Genomic DNA, 14,530 nt, shown 5'->3' with positions numbered 1-14,530 from the left:
TTTAATTAATATTTGATGGCAGACAGACACAATTTTTAACTCCGCCGAGATTGTAATACTTTTTTTGTATTTTTTTGTTTGCCATACTGGCAGGAGGTATTATTTGAAGCCCACATTTGTGTGCACAATCTGCGTGTGCAGAGTGGAAAATAAGTGTGGCTGAATTTAAAAAGGAATCTCAAATGAGCATTTAATTTGCTTTCGATGAGATTTTTCAGTTCAGTACTTTAAGGGTTTATGTTGGTCATTACAGATATTGTTATTTATTTTGTTATTTTTTAAATACATACCCAATGATATTATGGTAGGTATAATCGGCGTGTAAGGAAATTCTTTACCTATTTTCGATAGCTTTTTAAGCCCCATTCAAAACTGATGTGCCAGTGTATTAACACCCGCGAACCGGACTCGCCGCATGCACATTTCATTCCCATATGCCATATGGTCACCGTGCCGCATTCGCCGGTCGTCCACTCCATCATTTACTCACCTTCAGCGTGTCCACCTGACGGGCGCACTCCGCCAGCTTGGACATTCCGCTCTGCAGACGAGCGATGCGCTCGGCGAACTCGCCGTTTTTGTCCACCAACAGTTTGCGGTAGAGGAAAATGTATTCCAGAAAAGTTTTCGGGGTCGTGTAGTTGTAGCGTTTTTCATTCTGCAGATAAATTCTCGATATCTGATTCACGGTACCGTGGACGTAAGCCATAAAGCAACCGATGGGCGGCACCAGGGCGGGCTGCATGGAAATTTTGGTGGGCGAAACGGAAGGAGCACATGGATCAGGTCGGTCGGCATTCGTCCTGGGCGCAGGACTTAAAGTGTACGGTTTGACGGTTTGCAGTTGTAAATTGCGCCCGACAGACGCATAAATAAGAGAACAGGCTGCCAGTGCACTCGAACAAATAAATGCCAAGAACATTTCAACAAATAACTCCAAAATGATTTTTGTAGCTTTTCTATATACTGTAGTCACACTCACCTCCAGAATACCACTGATCTCATTGAGGAACTTCTGGGAAACGGACTCCAGGGCGCTCTTTGGCCACTCGTGGAACCAGTCAATGGCCGTGCGACTAATGATGGCCGGGAATTTCCGGGCCCGAACCCGCAAAGCTTGACCCACCGGCGAGAAACAGAGCACCACTTTGAGTAGTCGCCTTACCTTCTCCACAAAATAGCGCCAGCAGTTCTCCTTGGTGTCCAGCGTACCGCTCTGTTTCACCTCGTTGCGGATGCCATTTGTGATGGTGTCCAGTTGGTCGTCGTTGAAGAGCTCGGGAATTTCACCGGATGCCAGTAGATCATTAATCAGCATCAGTATGGACTCGTCGGGAATCTGTGCATCCGAGATGAGGAACACAGAGGCCACATTTTTGAGGCCCACCTTCATGTAAAGGCTGGCGATTTCCTCACGCATATCCAGCAGCCCGAATCCTCGCTTGATTTGGATTTGCGACACATTTAGGGAGGATATAAAGGCGGCCAGGCGGGCCAGAGTTTGCTTTCCGGAACCTCCGACTCCAATTAGAAGGGCATTTCCCCGGGGACTCTCCAGGATGCGATTGATTCTGGCAATAAATAAAAACATAGTAAATAATATAAATAAAGTAGTAAACTCCTATGTTTTTTACCGACACACGTGTATCATGGCATCCTCGAAGAGAACGAGATTCATGTAGCCCACCACCTCGTTGTAACTTGCTTGAGCCTCAATCAGCAGTTGGTACAAGGAGTCCCAGCTCTTCAGGGGCATATACTTCTGGTCCACCAGCGACTGGGCAAAGTGGCTATATATCAGCGGCTCGGCAAACACAAAGTCCTCGTCAAAGTCCTCGAAGTCCTTCTTGAAAATGTCTCGTATGGACGATTTGAACGACTTGATGTCGTAGGGATCCACCAAGCGATCGTGGTAGACGCGGAAGGCCTCGTGCACGTAGAGCCTCATAAGTTCCGAGGGCTTGCCACATATGGTGCCACCCGCTGCTCCACCTCCACCCACCGATGCCGGAGCACCCACGCTGTTCATCAAGCCCTGATAGATTCCCGTGAGATCCCGCAGGTTGAACAGGTAGTGGAACTTGAGGGCGGTGGGCAGAAAGGCATATTCCACGCGACGGTGCAAGGCGATACCCACTCGCACAAGCAGGCTGCCAATGGATCGAATCTCCTTGCTAAAGCCTTGGGCTGGACTCTCCAAGTGACTGCTCAGGATGTTGCCATAGATGTGATGCAGCGTTTCCTCGCCCGGCGGTGCCACCGAGAAGACACAGAAGTGCCGCTGCAGACGTGGATCAATGGTAAAGGAGCCGGCTGTGGGATTCATGCAGGCTGCGAACTGGCAGTGGCGGATGTCCTTCAGCTGCAGCCGCTGGCGGTCGTACCTGGTCGGAAGATGACTCCGCATCACTAACCACAGTCCGCACACTGGAGTGCACTCACCATTGCCTGTAGTCCATGAACTGTCGCATTATCGTGTGCGGCTGAACGGTGCCGTAGGCATCCACCTCCGGCATGTTCAAATCGTTGACAAAGTAGATGAGCCTACGCTTCGGTCCGCTTGGAGCATAGCAGCGTCCCGACTTCTTCTCCAGCGGTCGGTCGAGCATCTTCTGGAATATCTCCGAGCTGGTGTAGAAGTTAAAGTGCGTGGCCTGCACGGTGGTCAGCAGTGGCGTGGCCGAGGAGGAGGCCTTGCGGCGCACAACTCCGGCTCCTGGAGGATTACCCGATTGCTGGTGATGGCTGTCAGCAGCAGCTACCGCCGACACGGCCACTTCGAGCAGTTCCTGGTCGCTGGCATACTGACCGAACAGTTCTCGGAAGATGGCACCTTTGCCGCAACCCGAGTTGCCCACCAGCATGCAAGCCAGGTTGCGGTCGATGAGCAGCTTGAGGAAGTAGGCCAGTCGAATGGTCTCCGCAGTGGAAATCAGCACGTTCTATTCGGTAAGTAGGCATCCTACATATATCTCCAGTAAACGTCAAGATACTATACTATTAATTACCTGTAGGGGAGTCTCGGAATCAATTTGCCCCTCCAGAGACTGATGGGCGGCCAACTCAGACCAAGGCTGAAACTTCAGTGTCTGGACATTCAGTTGATAATCAAACACAGTGCCTTGGCTGGGCAGCTTGATGTCCTTGAACTCGCCTATCCACCACTTGTGGAACTCGCGATGCCAGTCGATGATAACATCCTGACTCAGAGCGGAGCCAAAACTCCAAACGGTGGCGTACACAAAGATCGTTTCCAGGGCCATGACCATCGCCTCGTGGGAGAGTTCCCCGTGATGCAGACTGTGCGGATTTGCCGCTCCTCCGGCTGCACTTCCTCGCCCTCGTCCATCCGCACTTCCTTCATCGCTGTCCAACAGGCACTCCAGCAAGTGGCAGGTCATCTGGATCATGGCCATGTCCGTGATGGGCGTAATGCGCCGGAAGTCGCGTTGCCGCTGCATCAGGCAGGGAAAGTACTTCTCGAAGAGGGTGGTAAGGATGCCCCTCTCAATCATGTCCACCCTAGTTTCCAGCCAGGAGGATACGTAGCTAATGAAAGCAAATGGTAAGATTGTAAGAAAATGTGTGTAAAAAATTATGTAAAAAGCTGTGTTCATGTTGGAATGCCAAACTATTGTATGACATTCAATATCGCACCGAATATTTTATTGCATTGTTTAAGTTTTTATACTCGCTCGAAATGAACTGTAACATTTGTAACATTGTTAAAAAATTGCATTTTTTAAAATGAGAAATGGCAGTGTTCAACAGATTTTTAAATATTTAAATATATTTTTTACAATGCAAGGCCATTTTTGATTACTCACGGCGACCAGCCCAAATCCTGCGGATTGATGTACAAAATGCCCGCCCGGGAAACAGTGGCAGGAGTCGCCGCCCTCAGGTGTCCCACCTCGAAGAGCAGCCGCATCTCCCGCTTCAGGGATATCCTCTCATTGCTGGCCAGGGTCAGAATCTTGTTGTCGTCCATCAGCGTGTTAAGACTCTCGATCCACATGGGATCAATGTCGCCATCGAGGACTATCCACTTGGGATTGCCCGGTGGCATGTTGGCTTGCTCCCTCATAATGGAGGAGAACAAGCCATCCTTCCACTCCCTCGTGGTGGGATTAACGATGCCGAAAAGCTCATCATTGGACAAAGCTTTCGGATTCAGGACATGACACACGGGCTTCAGCTTCTGGATGCGATAGGTCTCTCGTAGGGTCTGCCATATCTTGGTCTTTCCAGTGCCCGCATTGCCCACTATGAACACCGAGTGCCGCACATCGAGGAGCTCCTGCAGTTGCACCACCTTCATAAGGAATCCCTCCTCCGGCTGCAGTTTAATTTCATTCACCGCCCTCCGGATGGTTTTCTCGAACTCAAAGACCCGCTTTCGTGGTACATCCAGTGCCGGAAAGAGGTCTCCGATGAGACCCATAAATATGGGCACATCCTCTGTGACAATCTTGGGTATGTTGAAGTCGCGCAGTGCTCGCATCAGTACCTGATCCTCCGGCCGACTGTGGTCATCCCGCTTGAGGGTGCCGGCTACAACCAGGACGGACTTAATGGCCCGCAGACCCCAATCGTAGTGATCCTGCTTGGACAACAGCTCCTTGCACAGCGTGTACAGTGTGATAAATTTGCGGGCCAGCAGACGGGCATCCTGGAAGCCTTCGGCCATTAGCATAATCTCACAAATCAAGGCGAAGTCCGGCACAATCATGGCGCATGGCCGGAACAGGGTCTTCAGGTTCTCCGGCAGCTCAGTTCGGCCGGCGTAGCCGGGATTCATGGTGATAAAAATTCCGACCGACGGCTCCAGCGAAATGCGCTCGCCCATAAAGATAAATTGGGTTTTATGCATCTGTAAACAAGAAAGAGGAGAAGGAGCAGTAGAGCACAGACACTACCGGGTCCTGGTAAAGCAATCAATGCAGAATGGTGCAGAATGCTGCAGGATGGCGAAACAGAGGAAAGGTGACTGAAATCAATTTGCAAGCGGACGGCGTACCTTTATCGCCTCCTGTATGGTCTTCACCTGGACGGCCACCACGGACAGGACCTCCACGCAGATGCGATTGAACTCGTCAAAGCAGCCCCAGGCTCCCGTCTGGGCGAGTCCTTTGTAAATGTTGCCACAAGATTTGTAGTCCATTTGCTCCGAGCAGTTGAAGACATAAACCATTACGCCCAGGGCGCGTCCCAGATCCTTGGTGGTTTCCGTTTTCCCAGTTCCAGCGGGTCCAGCGGTCGCTCCGGCCAATCGCAATCGCAGGGACTGGGACAGGGAAAAATCCAAAAGCATTCGTGGGTAGAGGTGGCATATGTAAATTGGTAGCTACATTTATTTTCCACTAACGAGTTGTTTAATTTGCCGCAGGCGGCGAGGAATACAGCTCCTACAAAACTGATGCGATGCGGTTTTCTGCAATCACCTGGTTATGCTGCACTCAATTTAAACGTATTTCTCAATTGTGGAGCATGGCTGCCCGAAGGATGTTCTTGACTTGGCAATAGAGCATTTATTGTAAGTACTGCAAGGCATTGTGAGCTACGCAGATGGATTGCTGTGGACTTACTGTTTTTATTTTTAACCTGATTTAAATTTTTACCTCGTTAAGAGTGTTTTTTATTGATAGTAATTGTAGAAAAAGGTAGGTTTGTTTCTAATTAGTATTAATTTAAGCTATTTTAATTGAGATAAGCTGTGACATGTGGGATTTTCGATAGCTAAATGCAATGCTCTCGATTCCAATGATTCGGAAATATTAGATTTATTGTAATGCGAAATATGAACATGATTGCTTTTGACATGTGTGATTGGTTTTCCACGATGTTAGTTTTCACACCTTCATTTTGTGAAACTTTCCGACACATTTTTAACAATATGATTCGCGGGTGTCAGAGATACAATATCTGATATGGCAGTGGTGCATGAAATATTCGACAGACAATGCCATAATCTGCGCTTATTGCACACGCAAATTCATTTAATTTATTGAATTTCCGCCCTTTCTCATTCTTGTCAGTCACAGCCATCAGTGTGTTTTTGTCTCAAATGGCTTTAACTAACTGCTGATTTTAATATATTCAAGCCACGGGACATTGCCTTTCAATTATTCAAAGCCGAGCCATGGACTTTACATTTGTAGCGGATTTCCGCTGCTAAATCCATTAACGCCCCCTGGCAGGCGTTGAAAAGGTTTATATTTAATTCAGGGCTCGTTAGAAAGGATTTGCATGACTACAAAGTGCAAGCTATTTGCCTTTATTCAATTAGTATTGCGTATACGCCACGTGTTTGCGTTTCACTTACCTGCGTCAAGGTGATATAGCAGCGATCCGTTAGCGGGGTAATGACCAGTCGGGACGTATTACCCAGATACTCGTAGGCATATCTGAACTCCGCATCGCAAATGTTGGCGAAGCAATCCTCATCCCCTCCGCCACAACTTATGGCCGTGCTGGCCCTGCCACTGGAGCTGCCCGCCTGGTCATCGTCCCATCTGTGGCGCAACTGGCTCTGCCACTGGAAGGCCAGCGAGTTGTCCACCTTGGAGGCTATGATCTTGCCCACCACATCGCGGGAGTGCACATCGATCGTGCAGATGGTCATGATCTTCTGGCGATCGCCGGGCGACAATTCGCCCAGCAGCAGATTGATCAAGGCATTCAGCTGGGCAATCTGACGCTTGTGCAGCTCCTTCATCACACCCTCGTAGCCCTCCTCCATGCAGCCAAAGGATCGGTTCACATCTGCCGTCCAGCTGATTTGGCTGCAGCACAGCGCCACCTGGGCGGGCCAGTCGTAGAGCCAGAGCTCCCGCGGCTTCTCCCCAAAAACGCGCAGGGCACGGCGGAATAACTCGTGGAGGGTGCTCCTCATCTGCTGGATAATGGCCCGCAGCCACAGTTCCACTCTACCGCCGCAAACGATGAACGCCGGTTGTTCTGGATCCGAGGAAACGAAGGGCACATACTCATCGTTCTCCTTGGAGTGCATGCCCAAGGCGTTCGGGGTGTTGGTGTCGTACTGCAGCCGAAGGATGGAATCGAACAGCTTGATCAGGTGCCGGTCAATCACCTGCGGATTGTTTCCATTGGAGAGGATGTCCAGCAGATCGGCGGCGGAGATGAAGTAGAAGCGTGGAAAGGCCAGTCTTTTGGTCTCCAGGTAATCATTTAGCGCCTTCTCGCAAACTGCCAGCCGGTGTTGCAGCTGCATTAATTGAGGAAGCACATCCTCGTGGCGCAGCACCACCTGCATGACCACTCGAACTTCCTTAACCTGGAAGGGAATCCTATTTAAATGTCCATGAATGATCCGTGGGTTGACCCACCTTGGCTAGCAGTGCCGTGAAGTCCTCATCGATCCGCTCAAAGTTGGCGGCATCTGCTGGCAACTGGGCGCGAATATCCGCTGATCCGATAAAGATGCATTCCAGGTAGATCCACTTGCGCTGCACCTCGAACCAGTTGACAATTAGAGTATCGATGCCGCCCAGAACCTTCTGCCAGTGGGTGAGCTTGTCCAGGAGGTACTCAATGTGCTTGGAGGTTGAGATGTTCTGCAGCTGCATCTGGTTGTCATCCAGCGTTTCGATGAGCTCCTCCGATACCTTCAGCAACTGAATATGGGGACGCGTGTGGTGCTGCTCCAGCTCGAATTCCAGGTGCGCCCACGTGGCCCTGATCTCGTCCAGCACTTTGGTCACCGTCATCTCCTTGATGGCACGGTCCACAGTGTTCTTGATGTCCTCCTCGTGGTGCTGCAGTTGCAGGGTCAGCAGCTGGGCCAATTTAGTGGATTTGTTGCATTTGTACGAGAGCTGTAGTGTGGAAATCACATATTACGCATACGCCTAGTCGGTCGAATTATTCCAGAATTTGAATGCATTTCAACGGATGGATGTCTTAGCCGGTGCACAAAAGTCAAGGGATTAATTCATTGGCAAAACACTGTGTTGCAGTTTGTCATACTTAGGCTATCACAAAAATATTTTATGCAAGCTTTAAAAATTAAGTTAGAAAAGAGATTATGTTTCGAATCATGTGCATATTCAGCAACTTTAACGATTTGGAAATGTAATATTTCAATCTAAATGTATATATTTTTGTAGACTAGTGTAATTGATTGCTTTGAATGCCATTTAGAAGTTTCCTCGTTGCTCGCAATACACAATATTAATCACACATTTTGACCGAATTTCGGCAAATTTAATTAACAGTGCTGACTAATGCTGTCCATCAGCCAATTGTTAGTACTATTATGTAATGGAGACAACGCCCCACAAGCCGAAGGAATGCCATCCAACAATGCACATAATCCGGAACCCAGGATGACCGATGCCTAGTAGCTGTTTTCTGATTGGGTTTAGATGAGCAAATGCGATAACTACATTTTAATACTTGATTCCAAATGATGCAGACCGATTCGGTTTCGTATTACACTTGTGATTATGATTTATACTTACCAGCTCCTCCATGGAATGCAGTCCACTCAGCTGAGCATGAAGAGATGAGCGGGAATTTTGATTAGATTTTAGTTATTTATGCGACCTGTGATCTGTGATTCAATCTAATTGCTGTGATAGTTTGAAAGATTCCCACTGGCCGTAATCACTGGCCCTTTGTTTGTGCAAATCACAAGCCCAACGCAATGTGACAGCTCCAACCAGTTCTGCAGCTCCAAAGGTTTCCGGCTGGCTGTTTGACAACACATCACCTGCGCTAATGTGTTTGCCCAATGTGCGCCATTGTGCCCGCCATGTTAACTGGGCACAAAGAGACATCAGCCGGCGGGCAGATTGCCGGCTCCATTGCTCCGCTTCGCTGTTGGCACGCTCAATCATTTGGAAGGACGCACATGCCCCGCCATTCCATTCGCGGGAAATCTCGCCATTGTGCTCACCTTTGTTAGCTGCATCAGCTCCATCCAGTGGCGCTCCGTAATTGCCGGATTCTGCAGCTCCGTGATGGCCCTCAGCGAGGCGACCAGTTCGCGCAGCACGCCCACTATGTGCACGTAGGGCGCCCACTCGCGGATGCACTTGTCCAGGGTGCGCAGGTCGCGGGTGAACTTCTTGCACTCGTGCTCCATGTCATCGGTGTCGATGAGCAGCCAGGGCGTGGCGTGCCACGCCACGATGCACGACTCGATGACGCGCACAAAGTCCCACAATTGCTGCCGGCGATGGGTCAATTATTAGTTTTGCTGTGCCCACAAGGATGTGGTTAAGACATCTCTGGTGTTGATTTAAAAATAATCTTTAATATTAAGTAATTTATGTTCCCAAGCAATGTGTGTATGGTAACAGATTATGTGATATCCTTAAGCGTGATTTATAATGTACTCACCTTGACCCTTCGCAGCTCGACCTCGCAGAACTGCAGGGTCGTGGGATCGGGTGGCTGGATGTCCAGAAGTCGGGCCCAGCGGGTGTAAAGGCGCTGCTGTCGGCGGAAGCGGTGCAGCCGGGTGTAGACTTCGTCGCAGATATCGTAGACCTGCGGGCAGGGCACCCGGAAGAACTGGAAGTAAACACCGATGTATGCACCGTATGTATGAATAATGGAGGCCCCATTCAGCCGCCACTCACGGGCATCTTCTGGAACTGCCGGGCATAGTGCTGCAGGTGGCAGGTGTGCAGGCTGATGAGAGCGGCCACACGTTGTTGCTGGTGAAAGCGGGTGTCCTGCAGCGCCTCCTGCTTAACGGTACTCGCTTGCTTCAGCTGCTGCCACTGCTGCGGCAACTGCTCGATGCCCCGCAGCAACTGCGGCTCGAACTCGACGTTGTAGGTCTTCAGTAGGCCCATGATTTCCTTCAGCGGCTTGAACACGTTGTCCGCATAGGGTTCCCGCTCCCGGATCTCCGACATGATGGCCAGGACGCGCAGCAGCGCGGCAAAGTCCTGGCGAGCGATGTGCAGCTGCAGCGTCTCGTAGCCGCGGGCTATAAAGGCATTCAGCTCCTGCAAAAGCAGTTGTCCCTCCCCATTAAAGCTGTATTCAAACGTCTTGAGCTGTGTCCCACCTTCAGAGTTCCCTGGACGTAGCGAAGCAGCCATCTCTTGCACAGGTGCGACCACTTGCAGGCCAGGTTCAGGAGTCCGTACTTGAGGGGCTTGATGTCGAGGGCCAGCCATCCGTTGATGCACTCCCTGTTCTCGCACTGGTCAATGGCATCGTGCACTTCGTTGTAGTTCTCGATCTGTGGAAAATGTGAATGGTTACGGAGTGACAACTTCCTTTGACTTCCTTCCCTACCCTAATTTATTTTCTAACTTGCCACACATGTGCGCTTTTCGTGTGTGTGAATGGGTGTGTCTATGTGTGTGTGTGGCAGGATAAGTTCCTTTGTGCTGTGTATATACTGTAGTGTTCTACCGCTGCCGTCGGTTTATTAAGAACACCAGCTGCTCCAGAGGCAACGCAATGGCTAGTCATAAATAAAATGCCGGCCAGTGATTTTTCGTGCCCTACGCCGGAAGTAGGGCATCACTGAACTTCTGTCTGGGATTTGTTATGCCAAAAATATGTTGAAATTAATCGAAAAACATTACTGAAGGAATGAGGCTTTGCTAATAGTATTGATGCAAAATTAACTATTAAAACTCGTGTCTCTTCTATGCAAACAATTGCTAGCTTTCAGAAAGTTAGGTTTGAACGTGTTAAGCTTTTTCAAAGTGTCCTAATTTAGATGAAATTCTTAGGATTAGACCATTTACGCTTCGTGGCTTTTCTGCTGCAGAACTTCCCTATTTTATTGGGCAAACACCCAATTTCCCGCCATGTCCATGCACTTTGACCATGATTTGTTGTTGCGTGTGTGTGAATGTGCGTGTGCCTGTTGGGCGATTTATTGCATACTTTTCGGGGCGCTTGATAATTGTTTAAAGAAAATATTACGCATACGTCGGCGATTTGCCTGCTGTGCTGCAGGAAGTGGCTCCCAATTGCCCCAGAACATAAGTCAACGACGCCATGTGGCGGTTAAGCAGTTGTTTGGTGTTTTGCTTTGTTTCGTTCGGGGATCCTTTTCCTTTTTCCGCTTATTTCCTTCTTGGCCCGGTCAGTTGCCACACATTTGACCCTAAATGGTTGGCATTTATCAAGCGTTATTGGTCTCAGGGGCTACATGGCGTAAATTGTGTGGCTGCCAATTGAGCGACCCAGTCCCTGCCTCCGTCCGTCCGTTCGTCTGCCCCCGCCCAATCCATATCTGCTCCCAGAACTGGGGTGCGAGTGTCGCAGCCACTAAAGCTGTTGGCATTCGGCGCCCCGGGGGCATTTCCCTTGCCTCTTCCGGCTCACCTCCTTTTTAAACGTCTCCATGATGGCATAGCCGCCGGCGCTGACGTGGTGCGTCTGCTCCCTGGCTGTTTGCATGCACGCGGCCAGCACCTCGCCGCTCTGCTGGGTCCACAGGAATGCATAGGCCTGGAATTTGGCAGCGTAAGTCGATGCCGCCTTCACCGTGTCCGCCAGGGCATCCCGTATCGCCCTCTCGAGCATTTCCAGGCCATCGGCTGGGATAGGAGGAATATATGATTAAAATGGCTGAAATCTGAGCAAAACATACCCTTTCTAAAGAAATAGTTTAGGAGTAAATTGAATATAAATATTTTCTTCAGATTTTAAAAAGCTTATGATACGAAATATGACAAAATCAGGGGGACACAAAATACGAAAAAATATATATGCCCCAAGAAAGGGTATATCACAATGCGACCACTTATCGGGGTGGTGAATTCCTTACCAGTGCACTCCATTTTTTGGCTATACGCCTTGGCGGCAGCCAGCAGGTTGTACTGCACGGCCTGGGGCTTCGGATCGCCATGTGCCTGCTCCTGCTCCTCCTCCTGCTCCTCCGCCAGCTGCGGCTCCTGTGCCGTGTCCCGCTTGGGCTCCCACCTCAGCTCCTGCTCGTACGCCATCGTCGCCGTGTCGTCTTCATCATCCTCTGACGCGGCATTGTCGGCCACAATTCTTGGCATGCAGTCGCATGTCTGTTTTATATCGAGCAACAGCTGCTCCACAATTTGTTGAAAATTATTTTCCACACTTGCATCAAAGGCGGGCGAAAAGCGTATTTCCGTTTCCGTCAGTTCCAATTTTACTTCGAAGAGTGGAGCATCGTTGGCTGTGGGCGGTGCTCCTCCTGCACCCGCTGCACCCGCTCCACCCGCGGATGTCGCCTGTGGCGTTGTGATTTGCTGAAGGACTAACCTCGCCATGCTGGCTGTACAGCCGGGATCCACTGGCGGAGCTGTTGGCGTCGTCGTTGCTGTTGCTGTTGCTGTCATTTCTTTGTACAAATACTCTAAACTGAATTACACGGCGTATGAGTAATGTGAAAATTAAATTTAGTGTTCAGTTTGCTTTGCAGCTTATTTCGTTTGCTGGCTGAGCCACGCCCCCAATGAGACCCACCCCCCTCTATTTTTGGCTGACGTTGTCTGCATGCAATCACGAAAAGTGCCGCTAAGTGAAACATGCAATTGACGCATGAATGCCCGGCCCCCGGCAATTTGTTGTTGCCATTGTTGCCCCCATTTTGCTGCGGTCGCGAAGTGTGGTTGTTGCAGTTGCAGTTGCAACTTGCACTGCACTTGCACTTGCAGGTGTCTTTCATTTTTGCGGTTGCAGTTGTGCGATTTCGTGCTCATTTACTTGATTAGTTCTGATGAGACATGAAAGGAGCTGCCAGCGTGCCGAAATGTAATGAAATAGTTGGCTGTCTGCTGAAGAAGTGCAATTGATTGGCGATGAGTGCTACTGAATTTCGTGATGATGATGATGATGGTGATGGTGATGATGATTGTGGGACTTTCAAGTGCTAGGTCGGGTCGGGCTGCTTAAAAACCTTATTCTCATCGCCTCGCGAACTTCGCGGCAGATCAACTCATCCACGCTGGCCAAATACTTGTTGTACTGCCGCCGCTGCTCCTTTGGAAACTCACGAACAAACTGAAGAAAAACCAGACCAGTAGCCAGTAAAGACCATAGTGAATAATCATTCGAAACCCACCTCCTGCACACTGAGATCCCTGGAGTACAGCTGGAACTCCTGCGACTCATAGTTGAAGAACAGACAGAAGTTGGCAATCAGCAGGCGATTGAGCAGCATCTTGGTCTCGTCGCACTGCAGCAGCCGCAGACGCACTCGGTCCTGTTGGTGGCGCAGGTCAAGGAGATTGCGGCCGTATAAGCTCCGCTGGTGCAGTGGCTCCCGGCTCCAGCGACGCATGCTGGCCAGGATTGCATCCAGGTTGCCGTGCGATTGCTGCAGGCGGTCAAATAAGTCGCGGCTCTGCTCAAAGATGCCCGCCACCAGTCCATCATCTGTGGTATTCGATGTAGATAATAATCACTCGTTTAATTAAACATTTTTGATTGTGGGATAAATTTATTGAGAGATTCTCTCTTACCGTAGTGACGCCATGTGAGTTGCTGACAGGCCATTTCCACGTGCTCGTCGATGGCCGCCAGGTCATTGTGAATTAACTGGAGCTCAGCAGCGGCACATTCTCCGGAGCGGATGCCATTGTAGAACTCACCAATCTTGATCAGCCGGATGCGGCGTTCCCAGTAGGCATCTCGGTGTCCATAGAGCGTGAGCAGCGGCTCCGGCAGCTGGAAGAGATCGCCGGATAAGCTGCCAGTGAGCTGGAGAGCCAGCAAATACTTGGTCTCCTTCAGCAGGCCAAACAGCACTGGCGAGAAGTTCTGATGCAGCTGGCTCTGATCCTCCGATCGGGAGAGCACCGATTCATCTAGTCCCTGGATAATGAGCCTATCGACGCACTCATGCCAGGAGGTCCAGATTTTCATTTGCAGATTACTCAGCTTGGTGGTCAAAATATTGCGACGCGAGAGCAGGGAGTTCCACTGAGTGGGCAGGGTCTGCAGCTCCGATTTCTCCCGCAATCTAATATTTTTGTGGTGTATATAACATAGTTTAGAGGTTCTCTTAGTGTACTTACAACTGGTCAATGAGTTGGCTTAACTCCCTCGCTCCGAACTCATCGCATCGACTTATATGCTGCTCCAGCCACATCATGGCATTTGCAATGGGTGGAAAGTTGTTGGCCAAAGGTAAAGCAGCCAAGCCGCGAATCTCATGGCCCAGCAGCACCTCCCCCACACTGTTCTCCAGCTGCTCCATTTCAGTGTCGTAGATGAAAAGGATATGCGGCAGGACTCGAGCCAATTCCGGTCCCACAGCTTCGCGCTGCAGCAGGGAGCCAAACATCAAAGTCAGTCGGAGCAAGTGCATCCAGCTGTGACATTGTTCAAAGGCCTGGAGCAACACCGTGGCCAGCTTCTGCTCCAGCAGTTGCATTCGGCTAAAGAAAAGGGTTTGCTCCCGTCGAAAGCACTTCCATTTGCTGGCCACCGTGGCGGTGAGATCGATGTCCACGTTGCTCCACTGCTCAAAGAGCACCTTAAACTCAGCGAAAATCTATCGTAGAATTCAAGATGTAGGAAAATCGTGCTTTAAACTTATAGCCACCTT

The 14,530-nt window shown here is 50.1% G+C and overlaps 1 protein-coding gene across 1 annotated transcript in view; it reads right to left on the bottom strand.

Moving 5' to 3' along the window:
* Positions 1-14,530, bottom strand: part of LOC6554637 (dynein heavy chain 17, axonemal) — a 32,561-nt gene that overhangs the window by 14,638 nt on the left and 3,393 nt on the right. Inside the window, exons 6-25 of the mRNA XM_026981643.1 lie at positions 13,998-14,476; positions 13,443-13,942; positions 13,043-13,356; positions 12,878-12,981; positions 11,771-12,339; positions 11,326-11,540; positions 10,046-10,222; positions 9,609-9,983; positions 9,367-9,540; positions 8,921-9,193; positions 8,484-8,513; positions 7,350-7,838; positions 6,326-7,297; positions 5,021-5,287; positions 3,828-4,873; positions 3,009-3,549; positions 2,443-2,942; positions 1,635-2,384; positions 983-1,571; positions 491-739 (exon numbers count right to left, since the gene is read on the bottom strand). Of these exons, the coding sequence (XP_026837444.1) occupies positions 491-739; positions 983-1,571; positions 1,635-2,384; positions 2,443-2,942; positions 3,009-3,549; positions 3,828-4,873; positions 5,021-5,287; positions 6,326-7,297; positions 7,350-7,838; positions 8,484-8,513; positions 8,921-9,193; positions 9,367-9,540; positions 9,609-9,983; positions 10,046-10,222; positions 11,326-11,540; positions 11,771-12,339; positions 12,878-12,981; positions 13,043-13,356; positions 13,443-13,942; positions 13,998-14,476 (8,613 nt within the window). The remainder of the gene's footprint in view (positions 1-490; positions 740-982; positions 1,572-1,634; positions 2,385-2,442; positions 2,943-3,008; positions 3,550-3,827; positions 4,874-5,020; positions 5,288-6,325; positions 7,298-7,349; positions 7,839-8,483; positions 8,514-8,920; positions 9,194-9,366; positions 9,541-9,608; positions 9,984-10,045; positions 10,223-11,325; positions 11,541-11,770; positions 12,340-12,877; positions 12,982-13,042; positions 13,357-13,442; positions 13,943-13,997; positions 14,477-14,530) is intronic.

This window comes from Drosophila erecta, unplaced genomic scaffold (genome assembly GCF_003286155.1).
Source record: "Drosophila erecta strain 14021-0224.00,06,07 unplaced genomic scaffold, DereRS2 tig00000000-arrow-pilon, whole genome shotgun sequence".
In the NCBI taxonomy this organism is placed as follows: Eukaryota; Metazoa; Arthropoda; class Insecta; order Diptera; family Drosophilidae; genus Drosophila; species Drosophila erecta.
The sequence above is the reverse complement of the archived record's forward strand: the minus strand, read 5'-3'. Positions and strand labels throughout refer to the sequence as shown.